The sequence below is a fragment of the Lemur catta genome, chromosome 17, assembly GCF_020740605.2.
Source record: "Lemur catta isolate mLemCat1 chromosome 17, mLemCat1.pri, whole genome shotgun sequence".
Classification (NCBI taxonomy): domain Eukaryota; kingdom Metazoa; phylum Chordata; class Mammalia; order Primates; family Lemuridae; genus Lemur; species Lemur catta.
The window spans coordinates 31,626,896-31,644,001 of record NC_059144.1 but is presented as its reverse complement, the minus strand read 5'-3'; the positions used below and the strand labels follow the sequence as shown (position 1 = coordinate 31,644,001).

General features: G+C 36.4%; 1 protein-coding gene across 2 annotated transcripts in view; it reads right to left on the bottom strand.

The window, feature by feature from the left end:
- PLCB1 (phospholipase C beta 1) overlaps positions 1-17,106 on the bottom strand; it is a 646,359-nt gene that overhangs the window by 126,038 nt on the left and 503,215 nt on the right. For both annotated transcript variants that reach the window (XM_045528129.1, XM_045528130.1), the window contains 7 exons: positions 16,619-16,703; positions 15,089-15,266; positions 10,670-10,737; positions 8,743-8,839; positions 6,421-6,505; positions 4,726-4,850; positions 1,017-1,171 (listed from right to left, as the gene is read on the bottom strand). In XM_045528129.1, the coding sequence (XP_045384085.1) occupies positions 1,017-1,171; positions 4,726-4,850; positions 6,421-6,505; positions 8,743-8,839; positions 10,670-10,737; positions 15,089-15,266; positions 16,619-16,703 (793 nt within the window). The remainder of the gene's footprint in view (positions 1-1,016; positions 1,172-4,725; positions 4,851-6,420; positions 6,506-8,742; positions 8,840-10,669; positions 10,738-15,088; positions 15,267-16,618; positions 16,704-17,106) is intronic.

Sequence of the window (17,106 nt, the reverse complement as noted above, 5' to 3'; positions counted from 1 at the left end):
CTCTGAATAATATTTCCTAAAATAAATATAATCATGAAGATCTAATTCTGCCAACTTCACTCTTTATAGATGTAGCTTAAAAGAATTTCAAGATATATAATTATGAGACACATTATTGAAATTTTATTTTTAAATCTTTGCTATAAAGTCATATAAATTTTAAAGTAAAAAACGGGCTCAATTGCTTAGGCTAGATAGAAATTAGTGAAACTATTAACAGAAAATATATAGTTTTTCAAATGTGTCTGAAAATTTCATTTATATCCCGTGAAACAGTTTCTTAGTTCTATATTCAGTTAAAGAAATGATACTTGACAAAAGCTTTAACAGTCAAGGGCTTACAAAATCCTTGCAAAAACTCTTCATGAAAATGAATTTCCCCTTCATAAGATTAAAACTATTTTCTGACGGCTAAAAAAATTTATATATTCTGTAACATCAATTTCCAAGACTGGAGAAAATAATTAAGAATTAATTTTTTAGGGTCATATACATTTAATAAAGCAATTCTTTCATTTAAGATCATTAATACATGTTTTAAAATCCCTGAATACACCGGTAGATTTTCAAAAACCATGCTATGGTAACTTGAAAGCTTTTGTTCAACATTAATAACTTATTGAGAGAATATTTTTTTTCTATCATTTTTCTCAGAAATAATGGGGGGAAAAGATCTAGAAGGTCTCTCAAACATGAGTCACTAATTTTTCATGTGAATTTCATGATGGAATATTTACAACACAAGAGAGGACTGGCTATGCTGAGTCTCACCAATTCAACTTATTGATTTAGGGTCTGATTTTTACATATTAAGAATGTGGTTCAGCCTCTTTATCTCATCCATGTGACCTGTGAAAACTTTTAACGCAGATTTCTTCCTTAAAGGAAAACAATGTATGAGGGAAGTAGAACCTTTGCTAGCTACTAAATTTTTAATGACTAAGCTATTTATTTATGCAAAGTAGATAATATAGAAGACTTTTGTTAGACACAATTTTGTGATGGGGTGTACATACCTTAACAGATAAAGTGTTGGCCACTATCCCGTCTACGATGCCTTCAGTGAATGGATCAAAATGCTTGTCAGGCCTCCGCATAAACTCTGGCTTTAATCTGTAGCCACTTTTCCCGTTGTATTCATACATCCCCATATTTATTTGCATAGCCAAGTCTAAATATAAAAAACACAAACCTTTTATGAATGCATTTATGCTTGGAGCAAGAAAGTAAAACTGTAAAGTAAAACTATACTACAGTCTACTTTTGTGACTGTTCTGCTTTACAAAGGAAATGGCTATTCGTTGTAGAAATGTAGGGAACACACATAAGGAAAACAAAATCACCTGCAAGCTCCAAATCCAGAGAGAACCACTGCCAACAGGTTGGTGTATAGTCTGTTTTTCCACTTCAAATATCTAATTATACATTGACTCTTTTCCAGTGGACAAAAGTTACTGATCAAAATTTTCCTAAGTGTTAGTATATCAAATGAATGTTCACACTTATTGCAATATGGCAATTGCCAGGGTTAAAAAATACATCTTAAAGTTGTAAGGAATCTGGAAAACTGTCAGCCGTTCCAGATTTTCTAAGTCACTTCTCATCTCTATTTATGTAGATAATAAAGAAGTGATGACAGAATTATTTCAAAGCTCCCTGTAACAAATAATTTTTAGAGCATGGAAAATAAGTGAACTTTTCTCTCTCATTTTATTAAACTATTTTAACTATGATACCAAAATTGAACAAAGTACCATAAAAAGAAAATGATAGACCTATCATACTCAAAAAAAATTGACTTCAAAGCCTAAAAAATTACATGAGCAAGTCATATGTTCTAAAAAATAATATATAGCAAGCAAATAAAATTTCTCTTGGGAACAAAAGGATAATGACATATTAATATAATTTATCACATTTATGCATGAAAGATGAAATGAACATATGCTCATCCTAATAGATGTCCAAAAGACATTTAATAACACTGACTGAAATACTGTTAGCCAGCTGGGACATGTGTAAACTCCCGTAGTATGTTAAAGAATATCTGTCTCGAAGTCACAGCCAATATCCCTCTTGGTGGCATCACAACAGTGAAATGCTTACTAGTGTCAAGATGAAGAGAAAGATACCCACTCTTCACTTAGAAGAAATAAGAACTGGTGTTTTACAGATCAATAGGGAGACTATAGTTAATGTCAATCAATTGTACATTTCAAAATAGCTTAGAGAATAATTTGTATGTTCCTAGCATAAAGAAGAGATAAATATTTGAGGTGACAGATATACTAATTATCTTGATTTGATTTTATAACTATCAAATTATCACATGTACCTTGAAAATATCTACAGCCATTATGTATGAAAAATAAATTTATTAAAAAAGAAAAGCCATATCTTGCATAATTGTTATTAATATCTTGCATATTTCTTAGAGCTTGATACATATTTAATAAAAAGTATAACACTGAACCTCTTGAATCAAAAAAAAAGAAAGATGCTCACTCATAACACTATTATTTAATATTATCAGTCCAAAGCAATAAATAAGATGGGGGAATTAGATTTAATAAAATTACTGCCTTTATGTGTCTCAAAAATCTAATAGAATCTACTATCAAAAATGGACTCTTATAAGAACTTAGGGCCCGGGTGCAGTGGCTCATGCCTGTGATCCTAATACTCTGAGCAGCAGAGGCAGGTGTATTGCTTGAACTCAAGAGTTGGAGACCAGCCTGAGGAAGAGCAAGACCCTATCTGTACTAAAAATAGAAAAATTACCCGGGCGTCGTGGCGCCACCTATAGTCCCAGCTACTCAGGAGGCTGAGGCAGGAGGATTGCTTGAGGCCAGGAGTTTGAGGTTGGCTAGGTTGATGCTATGGCATTCACCCGGGCAACAGAGTGAGACTCTGTCTCAAAAAAAAAAAAAAAAAAAAAAAAAAATCCTGGGAAGATGATCACTTATAAAATATATATATTTATAAAACAATATAACATAATCACTTAAAATATAAATGAAAAGAAAGATTTTATCTAAGAAAACTAGAAAACTAGATCTCTAATGAAAGGAAGATGAATGATTTTGCTGATGGACTTAGTATAAGAATTTTTAAAGTGAAGAGAAAAAAATTTTTTTTCTGTGATAGAAAAATAAAAATTTCTTCAGAGAAATTTATAAATTTAGTGTGATTTTAATAAACAAATTTTTAGTAGACAAGAGGGAAACATAATACAATTAAACTAAATTCATTTGGAACAGGAATTCTACTAGCAATGACAAAAAAAAGAACTGAAAATTAATGGCAATGAAGGAGAATTTATTTATTATGCCATTTCCAGGTATTAAGCTATATTATAAAACATAATAAAAAACAGTGAGTTATTGCATCCAGGAAGGCAGACACATTTATTAATGGAAAAGATATGAAGTGAAAAAAATGGCTCTACATTAACAGACAAGGTTACATCTATTAAGCTGTATTTCCAGTTCAAGTGGAATAATTCTTTAGGCAAAAATAGATTGATCTCATTGAGAGTATATATCGAAATTACATTCGGATCGTTGAAAGGGTTAAATTACAAATTAAAAAAGAGCTCATGAGAGAAATAGGGGTGCAGAGAGCTGATCCTGGGGTGGGAAGGCTGTACTCATAAAAGTAAACCAAGAGCTATAAAGCAAAACATTAATCAAGCTGACCTCATAAAATGGATTTTCCTGTTTCATAAAACAAAAGACACTGTGCCCTCTATATAAAAAGTGCTATTATAAATAAATAGGAAAATTGACAATAGTCCTGAATAGGCAATTCATAAAAGCAGAAATATAAAAACCAGAAACACATTTTAAAATGTTCAACCTCAATCATAATTAAAGAAATGAATTAAAACAGCAGTGAGATAACACATTTTGTCTGAAATTTAATGACTATTTAATGGTAATACTTAACCAAGATCTCAAATGAGAGAGGTCACCTCATATTGTACATTGGGGTTGGAGGATGAACCCAGTGCAACGTTTTCAAAGGGCAATTTGGCAATATTCACAGAGGTGCTTAAAAGTCTCATGTCTTTTAACACAGTAATTCTGTTTTTAAGGCACTTTTCTAAAAGAACTTAAGAAGTTAGTCATGATAATTTATATTTAGGACTGTTCTCAGTGCATTATAGTAGAAAAAAATTCCTTACTGTTTAGTGATAGGAAATGGGTTTTTAGTGAACTGTGAAATATGGTTAATATAGAGCTATTCATGAATAGCATTTAGATGTGTATTTACATTTGTATGTAAATATATTTATTTTAAACAGAGAGTACATGAAAAAGTATGTCTACGTAGGCAAAAACAACCGATTACAAAGCCAAAAATCAACACTATTGGATCTCTGAGCAGTAGCATTCCTGGCCATATTATTTTCTCTTTATCCTTTTCTGAATTTTCAATTTTTTTCAAAATAAACACATATTACTTTAAAAAGCATGAAAATTTTTGTTTGAAAAATAGTGCAAAACCAGTAGGAATAAAGACTCATTTATAAATTATTAAAGAAAATGTCTCAATTTTTAAAATTTGTTTTTTTTTCCTCATTGTTATTTCCTTCATTGAAATCTGCTTTTATTTACTTTTTCAATCAAGTCTGACAACTTTTTTTCCTCCCCCAATAACATGGGGACACTTGGCAGTATGACTTTGTAACAGAATGGGCATGAACATGACTGTGTTACTTACCCATTGTCTGGAAATTAAGTGCCACCATCTGACAGCCTGCATTCCAGAAGAGCTGAGGCATATAGTTGGATGAATCCACGCGTGTGCCTTTTGGATATATCCTGCTGAGCTGCATTTTGTTATATCTGGACCATCACGTTAAGTAGTGAATACAATTATAAAAATAATTAGTCAACAGTATTAACTGAGAGGCTACCTTCTACTTTTCTCTGTTGGGGAAATGAAATAAATATTGCTGATCTCATTGAGCTAGTGGGCAACATATGAAAAAAGTTTTCTAAGCGAACAGAATGAATGTGTTCTTACCCTATAAACATAGCACCATCTTTGCAGAGCTTTGTGGGTGAAAACCAGTGAGGTAGCAAACATGGATGAGTCAAATTCAATGTGATTTTGTAGAGTGTTAAGGGCAGACTTAATGACTAAGGACACACAAGGAGGCTGGAGTGGGTTAAGCCGTGTGAGAAGATGAGATTGTGTTTGGCAGAAGTAGATAATATGAACCGTACAGCTGTTTTTGAAATGTTCTCTGCTCATTTTGTTCATCTTCTCTGGGAATTCTATTTGCCAAGACTGTGTGCTCTTTTTGATTGATAACAAGGCCAGTATAGCACACAAGTTTCTGATCTTGTTTCTCATTTTTGTTCTTACCATCATCAGTCTTCCATCCTAAGAAACTTGTAGTTATTGGAAAATGCTGTATCTCTAAAACAAGATTGTCTAGTTCCTATTACCAAGTTAAGTAGAGGTTAGCTAAGGTTCTGAGCTGGGTAAAATGGAGTTGAATGCTAACTCTGGAACTTGCTAGCTGTATGATCTTGGGCAAGTTATTCCCCATTTCTGTGCTGCAGTTTCCTCATCTATAAAATAGACTTTAATGAATCCTATATCACAGGACTATTATGAGGATTAAATTACATAAGATATATAGCAAAAGATGTATCATATAGTTAATAATACTAATGATAATGGGTTTTTTTTAATGTGATTTTTTTTCCTGTAGTCTACATTTGTTTCCTCTCCTGTTGGTGAATTTTAAAGGTGAGTTTTATTCTAGAACTTACTTCATAAAATTGAGCACTTCAGGATATTTAATATTAATTTTATGAAAAAAATTTAAAGGCCTGTTTCATTTTATACAGGTTCAGGGGCAAATTTTTGTTGTTAGTAGTATCCACAAAGCCACTCTTAGTAATATATATTTACATTCTCATCATCATTATCCCAACTATTTTTTACCTGGACATATAGTACATGTAAGTACGTGAGGTGCCAAGCCAGGTGTGTATACATGTGCATGTATAGACAGGATACTTATTACATCTTACATATGTATAAAGTATACACTTATGTGACATACGTTGTACCTAATTCAAAGAGCAAACCACAAAGCTAGTACCATTATTTCTGTTTTACACAGGGGCAAAGTCAGGATAAAGCAAATTGTCAAAGGACACAGCCTGATGGTGTCACGGCAACCTTGAAATCTGGGCTTCCTACACTCCAAGGCCAGTTCTCTTTCCCACAAGCAAGGCTATCCCACCCAACATTGCATATGACACCTGGAACTATTTATCACTCCCAGGTTATAGACTTAAGCCATTTTACGCATCTTCCTCCTTACTCAAAAACCAAACAAATAGCACACGACCTCAGTTACGTTAATTCAGTAACCGCCCGTCAAATCAAGGATACTCTACAAATTCCACCGGAGACTTCGTAAGTTGTTCAAGTCCTTTGGTTTCCACGAAGGAAGACATTTCAAAACTTTTATTTCTTTCTGAGTTAAACAACAACAACAACAAAGGAAAGTGAGAAATAAAATTCAATGGTGTATAGTATAAAATCACAAAAGTAGGCAAATGTTCAGTAAAGTTGAGGGCAATTAATCTTCAACATAACTTTCATATTCAATGTTTTCTTTTCAGTGAATTATTTACCCATAACAAAAGTTGAGTCTTGTTGGTCGTCTTTTCTAAAATTTACTACTTGAGTCAGATCTACTTATGGTTGTGCAATTTAGGGACACAAATGTATTTCAGACCAGTATAGTGTGGAAATGAAAACTTTTTGTCAAAAGAGCAGGGACTCTGTGGGAATCTTTTGTTCTAAATCCATCCAGATTGGTTTCTTGGGGGCTATTGTTGGGGATTAACAAAAGAGGCCATGGGAATGTTTGTGCTAGATGCTGACTATCTCTTTCATGCCTACGTTGTCGCCTTCTCAGTTTGTGAATGTCCTTTTGGTTCAAACAACTAATGAGACATTAGAATTATGGTATTTCAAAACAGAAGGATCCTTGAAAATTTTCCACTCTGATGGCCTCATTTTCATACTAGATGAGAAATAAGATAGAGGTCAGAGAGGTGAATGTGCTAAAGATCTCAATATTCATATTCTGGAACACGAGAGAAACATTTTGAGAGTGAATTCACGCTTCCAATTAGAGTGAGAAAAACAAAACAAAGTTATCATAGTTTAAAAAGACTGAGAGGAAAACAATGTCTCTACTCTCTTCCCAACTAAACATCAGCTGTTATGTATGGTATTCAGACAAGTGTCATAGACAGTGGTTAGACAGCTCTAAGTTTTTAAAACTGAGTTACCTTTCAGATATTTTTCCCATCTTTCACCCGGCCCCCTTCCAAAATGAAAACCCCATTCTTCTTCCTAAACATCCCCAGACCCTTTCTTTCTCTACCTTCTCATCCTCTCAAAGTTATTCTAAGGTAAACCCTGACTTTTCTTATTTTGGTCCATCCTAAATCTACTTTCATATGGCTTATTATTTTAAAGCATGACTGTTAATTAAAGTTAAGTCAACATTAACGAGTACTTTGTAAAATATGTTCAGTATCCTTTTTATAAGAAGGTGATAATATGATATAAAACACAAGGAGAAAAGTGCTTATTTGGCTGGTGCTGTGTTTAGCAGGTTCTGAAGAACTTAGATGCATCAGCTTTTTCTCATCCTTGGCTACTTGTCTAAGAGCTTTTAGCTAATGAATTAGGAGAATTCATTTTGCAGCCAATGAAAGTCACAGTAATCTAAAAATAACTACTTTAGGATGCTTCACATTGAACAACTTGTGGTCGGAAGCATCAGTAATTATGACATCAAAGAAAATGTTGGAACTTCATATATAAACAGTTTTTGGAAGTTGAATTCTTTGTTGTAGAGATCTAGATTCCATATGCCACTAAGTTAAGACTCTTTGGACAAAATAATACAAATATAAATAAATGCATGTTATGTAGAGGTTTGAATTTTAATACATCTATAAAGCTATCCTTTATACGAGGCTGCTGTGTTTAAGCAAACTTTCAGTTTGCAAGAGCACATGTTTATGAGCAGATACTAAGTTTCAAGGATTCTCTTAATCTGATAGCATCTTACGCTTCATAGAAATACAAGGGGCACTTTTATAAACGGGCTCTTTTCTCTAGGTAAAGATAATATTTTTCTTTGCATCCAATGCAGACATATAGTTGGATAAAGGGAAAACACAAAGTGATGGGAAGTTGATTTATTCTCCTAAATATATAAAATGTACTGGACAAATGGAATGGGAATGAATTGCTCCTAGTTCTACTTATCAGCGTTGGCCAAGTTTTTGCCTCCTTCCCTTTTGGAGAATGGGTAGTTCATTTTAACACTAGTACGTATGGATCCCACTATGTTGTTGCAAACAAAAAGCAAATGTAAAATTCTCAATTAGCTGTACTCTGGTCAGATAACCCTTTCAGATAACCCTATAGCCTGTAGACCCGTTAAATATTTCGGGGGAATATCGTAGAATACTTTCTCATATGATTATTTTTCATGTTAATATATCAAAATACATGTATATTTATATATGTGTAAAGATAACAAGATAGTGAACTTGTACATATATTCAAGACTTCACCAGCACAGAATGGCTCTACGGAGGGTAACATTTTTAGGTCTAATTACCCTGTATGTAAAATATATTCATGATATGCTACATGAGGGGTTTTTCTCCAGGGAAAACTTACTTTTTGAAATTTCAAACGACTCGAACTTGACCGGCTGAATGTAGTTGACCAGGTTGGACATCTCTTCCGTGGCCATGGCCTCACTCCCAGCGGTCCCCTGGAAGCAGGAATAAAAAACAAGTAAACAAAAAATGCATTTCCAGAGTTAGCATTACATTATAAAGGGTTATTTTTCCAGGAAAATTATCAGCTGGCTCAAGTGAGCAGAAAATCATCCTTCTGAAAATGATTGTTACCAACAGAAAATTCCTCACATGAGAAAACAAAAGGCATACTTCATTTTACAAAAGTGAGGGATGGGAGGAGGAAGGTTGAGTGGTGGCTGGCAGTGGGATCCTGAAGGCACCAGCCCCCCCTGTGAAGACAGCCTCCTGGTATTACAGAAATGCAGGGTCTCAGCTCCCTGCAGGCCTCTGAGTCAGAATCTGCATCTTAATAAGGTGATTCGAATGCACAGATGCACACTACAGTTTGCATAGCTCATCTTCCATAGCGGAGAGTCCATAGATGATGTCTGAGGTTAATAAATCAAGAACTCCCTGTACAATAAGAAAATTATGTAGGTGACCGCTGAATGTACCAAAAATTTTTAGTAAAAATAATAAGTTGCCTCATAGAAATGGGTTGGGATAGCCAAAAAACTACTCTTGCTTTTCTTCATAATTTTTCTTCCCTCCCTCCCTTCTTGGTTCCTTGTGTGTCCATCAGACAAGCAATATGGGATAGTGTAAAGGTTAACAGCTCAGGTTCTAGAGCCAGATTGCCTGATTTTACATCCCAAACCCACCAGTGAGAAGCGGTACAACCTTGCACCAGTTATTTAAGTGCTCTGTGGCTCTATTTACTGATCTCTAGAGTGAAGATAAAAACGTCCCCTATAGTACATCAGGTTTTTGTGATTATGAAACGAGTTAATTTATGTGAAAGGGCATAGAACAGTACTTCAGAACAGTAAAACCTCATATCACCTTTAGCTATTATTAGCTATTACACATTACTCTGATAAAGTTTTCAATAAAGAAGAAAAACAATGCTGTAGAATTGGCAAAAGACCGGCCTCTACAGACTGATCTGTATTTCTCCCAGTTTGAGAAGAGAGAATGCACGGAGACAAGGTTTCTTAAACTCTGTTAGCAATATTTTGGTTAAATGTCAACTGGGAAATATTCATTTGCAAATGGACTACCAAGATAATTTTAGAATGATCAAGAATCTCTGATCAAAAATTATACACAATTGAAATCATTCTCAGGTACATATATACGTCGCCAGGCATTGTAAGCGGTTTTCCTTATGGAAATTAAGTTGAAATTTAGTGGGGGAACGTAATGCAGCAAAATTTTAGACATTAAAAAAAATTTAAAAAGGAAGAACATCAAGTAAGAATAATTTGCTGTTGGTTTTATTTTTAGCTAAATGATAAAGCTGTAAGTACTGAGGCAGACAATCTCTAACATACTTAAAAGCAGATTTCGTACAGACTTTTCTTTTTTTTTTTCTTTTCCCTCTCCCGCCCCCGGTACAGACTTTTCGATGAGGACTCCAGCTAGGACAAAATTCTAAAATTCCAATTGACCTGTCCCTGATTTGCTTCCAGGTTCTGTGCTATTAATATTTCTGAGCTCATCAAATTACTTAGAATGCTTGAGATTTTATTAACAGGTGGCTCTAGTGATTCTAAAATTACAATAATCCTATGAATGTCATAGTGCTGAACATTTCTCCAAATCCCATATCTGCTTCAGACTATGGACCATTTGACAATCTATTTAATTGTCTCAAAAATTGAAGTTGGCAGTTGGATGCCGCACATTTACCCTTTTGGCCACTAGATGGCAGCAACTGACCGTGGGATACACCCAGGCGGTTTTACCGAGCCTGGCAAGTTGGTAGAGCGCCCCTGAAACTGGAAACCCTAGGTACCCACCTCATCCATGGAAGATTTTTTACAGTCATCATCATCGTCATCATCATCACTCTCTGTATCAGCTTCCCCTGTCAAATTAACAACAGATTGTGACGTCAACATTTACAGCTTTAAAGCACTTGTAACACATGTGTTTCCAAAATTTGATTAGACTGTTCCTTGGAAATTGGGCTGTTTGTTTTAAAATTATTTTTCAGGGATTTAAATTTTATTCGTTATAGGAAAACAATTTTAAAGTATTTTCTAAGTCACTGCTTCATTTGAGCCTTAGAATAATTTAATCTGATAGATCTATTTTATTTCATATTGAGAATGGGTTCTTAGCGTGTTGCCCAAACTTGGTCTTGAACTCCTGGACTCAAGTTATCTTTCTGCCTCAGCCCCCTGAATATCTGGGACTATATATAGGTGTGCCCCAATGCGCTAGGATTAGTTATAGAAAAATCATACTGACATTTTGCAAATATTTTTTTCTAAATTTGATTGTTATAATAAATAGTATTTAAAATTTCCAAATTCTATAAAAGATACTTACCATTTTTTTTCTCCATATGTTTTTAAAAACATGACATCATATACAGTTCGCTTTCTATGGTACATGTGTCTTATTTTGATGTATACATTCTCTCTTGGGGTTTCTATGACCCTAGAACAGATAAACTATTTATCTTTCATCTTTTCCTCCTTTCCTAAGCCCCGACTCTTCAATTCAATGCGTGGCCAGCACATAGCTGGGTGACCTCGTGTCAACCTTTCCTAAGGCTGCGGACCTCACAGAAGTCCAAGATGAAGTTCGGAGCTGGGGCAGGACCTGCGGGGCTTTGGTAGCACAACTGACTACACAACACTTGTAAAACCCTACGATTTGTCTGCAAGCTGATTTGATGGATGTGTTATTATCTAAACAATGCACATATCTTAGAAAATGGTGGCATTCTGTTGAAACGGGTGACATAAAATGGATGAACTCTTAAAAATCATTATGAAAATCTAACTATCAGCAATAATTCAGCTTCATATTTACCCAGTAGTAACACAAGCATTTCAATGAACTTACTTCTCTCCACCCCGACGATTTAGTGGTCATTTCTGCTAGGTTAAAAATATTCACACGAGTATGAAGCATTATATTCTTCCACAACCCTGGGCTTCAGTCAGACCCAGTAATATCAGTTATGTAAAAAGATTTTCAAGTTAAAATTAAAGAAATCATAGTGCTAGATTGTTTACTTCAATCTTTTGGGTTTCACACACTGCAATAGCACGTTCATTCCAGTAGATGGCAAAATCGGCCCAACAATGAAGCAACTTGAGTTGGCAAATGTCCGCACCCCCCCAGCCCTCTGAAAGTTGGCTGTCCTACCCCATCTTTATAACTGACACAGTGCCCAGAGTACTGTCCTCCAAGAAACCTATAAATGTTGCCATTTGGCTAACAAAGTTCAATCAATTACGGAATGACAGCAGTGAGAAATATCTTCAGAGAGAAAAGATTTCTGGGACCGCTAAGGGTTATTATTTATGGCTTATTTATTAAACAAAGCCACAGACAACCAATCTATGACGCTGATATTGTGTTAGCTAAGAAGGTGAGTCAATTATACTTTGGATAGAAAACACATTATATTAGAGACATGTTATTTTAGGATGTTTTGCCCCACGTTATTACTACTTTTTTTTTAATCAGAGAGAAGATTCTTTTAATCAAGTAATTTAACCAGTTGTTTAGCAGAGCCTTCTACAAAATGCTTCATGGGACACAATAGTACACCAGTCATTTCAAATGCCAGTCAGGTCATTCTTTGGTTTATGTGGGAAAGAAAGAATTTCTCTTTCTTCACAACAAAAGCAGAGACCTGATTTTCCTCTAAGTCTTTGGAGGGATGTTGGGGGAATCCTACTGAGCTACAAAAAAAAAATTTCCTGTCCCCTACTTCTTTAGGGCCAGTGTACCAGCAAAGGGCTAAATTCTGGAAAAGGTATGTGACCAGCAGGGGCCATGATAGGCACATTAGCTTTGAAATGAGATCCATTTCATGTTTTTCAAGTTACTTGAGTTCCCAGTACTGTGAATATCTACAAACCAAATGGTAAATTAGCAGTGCTCTTTATTCAGGGGACTACCTACATATTAAAATGTCCAAAAATTTCCATCGAAATAAATAATGATTGCACAACAGACTATGGGGCTAGCTTAGGAAATCTACCGAATAACTAACAGATTGCTGCTCTTTCTCTGTATTAAGCAATCATGTTCACTGCCTGTAAAAACCGTCATTTGTGTTACGCATCCAGTTAATAAGGAGGAGGGAACTGGTACTGGGAAAGGCAGATGGTAAAACAACAACAACAACAACAAGCACTCACATGCAAAAGAAGACAAGGTTTACTTGCTAGCGTTCAAAGCACAGAGCTGCTGTGTTAGGGAAATAGGTGTTAACGATGATAAGCCTGTTAATGGTATTCACTTCAAAACTTCAAAAGGAACATTCACACTGAAAACAAAAGTTACTTTTGAAAAAAAATTTTGAAAGAAGTGTGCAATAAATGCTGAAAGTACACACTCAAAAGCTACAAAACAAAACCCTTCCAAAGAATTATATAATGTCTGTGAATAAGGATTTTGGTCTAACCAATAAAAGGAATTGGCAATGGAGACAGAAAAATAGAAGAACAGATAAATCAGAGTCTCAGACAACCTTTTTTTAAATTGACTTAGAGTTTATATTTTAAATTTTTAATTATTTTAAAATATTTTAATGTATAACTTTTCTATATACAGAAAAGTACGTATCATAAGTGCTCAGTGAAATGAATTTTTGCCCAATGAACATGTCTGCATAACCAGTATCCAGATCTAGAAACAAAATATAACCAGTTTCTAGAAGCCCCCTGGGGTTCACTTCCAGTTATTTCTTTTCCAACGGTAACGATTATCCTGACTTATAGCAGCATAGATTAGTTTTGCCTCTTTTTGTACTTTATATAGATGGAATCACATAGCATATATTTCTTTGTATTTGACTTCTTTTGCTTAACATTATGTTTATTTATAATGATTCATGCATATTTTTAGGTGTAGTTGTAGATCATTCTCATTGCTGCATATTATTCCTTTGTGTGAATATACCTTGATTTATTTATCTGTTGATGGGCATTTTGTTGGTTTCCAGTGTTTGGCTATTCTGAATAGTGCTGCTTTAAGCAATTCTTGTACATGTCTCTGGGTAAACCTAAATATGTGTTTCTGTTGGGTATCCACCTAGGAATGGAATTCCTAGGGTCCAGGGAGTGCCTGTGTTCAGCTTTTGTATATACTGCTAAATAGTTTTCCAAAGGGATTGTTCCCATGTTAGTTAAATTTTCAATTGAAGAACTTCCTAAAGTCAAGCTTAAAGTTTCCTCCATATAATCACCCTCCAATCAGGAAATCTTTGTCATGCAGATTTCAGATTCCCAAGATTCCGACTGAACATTGAACGTGGAAAATGAATTAGACTAAAAGACAAATAATCCAAAGGAAATGAGTGATCACTTTGAATTCTTTTCTCATCAATCACAAAAATCTATTTCAATCTAAATTTAAAAGGAGAAGGAATGATAATTAACTATTTCCTAGTCGTTTTTGTTAGAGAATTCAAGTAATTTTGCCATGGCACATTTTTCAAAAGCTCTGTAAAATATGGATAAATTGAAATGCCCAGAAATGCTCTTCAGCATATCCTCAGTGAGAATGCACTCAGCGCCCAGTCTTATGGTTAATGCTTCCCATTATGAAGCTTAAAATCATGTGGTCACTCCAAAGATTATTTGGTTTATGCAGTAGCCAGAATAATGGCCAAGACATAGTCTATGCCCAGTGAGTATGTCACCTTGCATGACAAAAGGGGCATTGCAGATGACATTAAGTTAAGGACCTTGCGATTGGGGAGATAACCCCAGATTACCTAGATGGGTCCAATGTGATCACATGAGTCCTTAAAAGCAGAGGACAGTTCTCGCCTGTGGTCAGAGGGAGATGCAACTAAAGAAGAAGGGTTAGTGAAATGTAACATTGCTGACTTTGAAGCTGGAGGATGAAGCCCCGTGCCAATGAATGTGGGTGGCCTCAAAAAGCTGGAAAAAGCAAAGAAATGGCTTTTCCCTTAGAGCCTCCAGAAAGAAGCGCAGCCCTGCCCATACCTGGAGTGTAGCCCCATGAGATCCTGTGGGCTTTCTGACCTACAGAACTGGAAGATAATGTATTTGTGCACTTTTAAGCCACCAATTTTGTAGCAGCAACAGAAAACCCACAATATATCTGAAAACTGCTGAAATAGGAATGTTAAAAGTCTGTCTAAAGTCTGTCTAAGCTAATCCCAGAGCGGCAACTCTTAAACCCACACATAGCGTAAGGAGGAGAGCCCGCCAGCCCCTCACCAGCTCCTGGGGATGAAGGCTCGAACACGCTGGAAGAGTCGCTGTACGTGTTGGAAGCTTGTTCCGAGAGCTTCTTTTTGCCACTTCCTTCTGAGGACTTGTGTGATTTCTTCTTATTTTTCACCAAAATTTTATACATTAAATCCATAGGGCTTGGGAGGGGAACTCCAGAGTCCAGCTAACAGAAGAGAAAAGCACCTTCTTTAAAAACACCACCCCTTCCTTCAGACTCTGTCCCCCCAGACCCCCAGCAGAGCTTTGGATACCAAGAGTGTCTAGACTATTCTTTATCATGCCCAATACTGTTCATTAAAGTGCTCTAAAGGGGTCTTGCATGGGGGCTGGTTCATAGCTTTTTTTTTTTTTTTACTTAAAGATATATTTTAATTACTATACTTTCATTTTTTCACAACAAAATCTACATGAATACAACCATAGCACTGGTAGATTTGATGTACTAAACCTGAACTTTTATGAGTTTTCCAACAGACCATATAAATCCAACCCCATTGATTTAGGACAGATACGAAAGCCTTGGCCTGAGTTTTCCAAGGCGGGAAGCCAGGCACCTGCCAGGAGGAGTTAGTGAGAATGGGCAGAAGCTTCTAGGTGAGCCTGTAGAATCCACTTTTCAGATACACCTTAAAAACAGCAAATCCCCTCATCCTGGTATGAGGTTGTTTAGCTGCACATCTCTGTGGCACCAGCAGAGGTGAACTAGGTGACTTCAGATTTCCTCCCAGCCCTGAGATTGAAGGTACCGCATTTGCAAGCCTCATTTCTAGTGTTTCAAGCTTGTGCATTTAATGGGAAAATCAATTTCCCATGAGAGGGTTATCAGATACTGTATCAGACAATACGTATGCAAGCCACAAGATGGGTTATTTTTAGCAAGTCTATTGAACTCCTTAGATAGTCCTCCACTCTTTGCTTGCAATGACTCTGGGTATGAACTCACTTAAGGGTGTGAGGAGATTGGGCAAAAGGGTTCCAGAGGGAAGAGGCTACTTTAGGGTATTTCTGCTGCTTCCCTTTTCAAAGCAGGGCTGTTACCACGGCAATAGGACACCTGAGTTGTGCCGCAACAAAAAGTGCATGCAAGGAAGTGGGCAGCAGCCAGCAAGGACAGCCAAAAAGCCACTGTGCCACTCGTCGTGTCCTCTTTCGCCAACCCTCTCATCCCAAAGGGGTGTGATGAGCTTCCCTGGGAGGGATCAGAGGCCTGTCCTCTCAGACTGTCCCCGTGGGCCGATTGCAACTGTGGGGAATTCTGCACTCCCGACTGAGCCTTCTCAGGCAGCGAGGGAGGGAAGAGACCATGGGAAGAGGAAGAGAACAGATGCATATCTTCTGTCTCCCACCCTCGGCTGCGCCCACTGCTGGTGTCTTCCTGGTCAAAGAGTTTGTTATCAAGTGCATTGATCTTACCAAGACACATAAACATGGAAAGGAAGTGAGTTAAGTCTCCTCCCAACCCCAATCCCAAATAATACACATGCTCCTGCAGGAGCAAACATCAAAACTGCTTACTGGGTATTTTTCCAGCGGCTCCATGAGAAGAGCATCCCCAAAGATCAGTCGGCAGTACTCCGCCATCTTGGCCTGCTGCTTTGGGCTGCGGGGGAACAAGGAGGAGGAAAGCAGGGAGGCTTATTCAGAGAGCTGAACAGGATCACATTGTGTTGTTAACTACAAAAAGAGGTAATTCCCTAATCCCACCATTCTGGATCGACTTTTATCATTCTACATCATTATCCTGACTTATGTGAACTGGGGTAACACACACAGGTGGACGGTGGGGGCACCGGCAGGAGAGGCTATTTCTAAGGCTGAGCTGCACAGACACAGGGGGAGAAGATGGCGGGTCCTTTGCCTGTCACTGGATTCCTGAAATTCTCAGAGTTGAGAGACTCAGTCCCTTTTATTTAATTCCCTGTTTCTCAGTCAGTAGACACTTGGAGGGGAGACTGGTTCATGACTCCATGTGAATTTTTGGGAGGAATTTGTCAGATGGACAG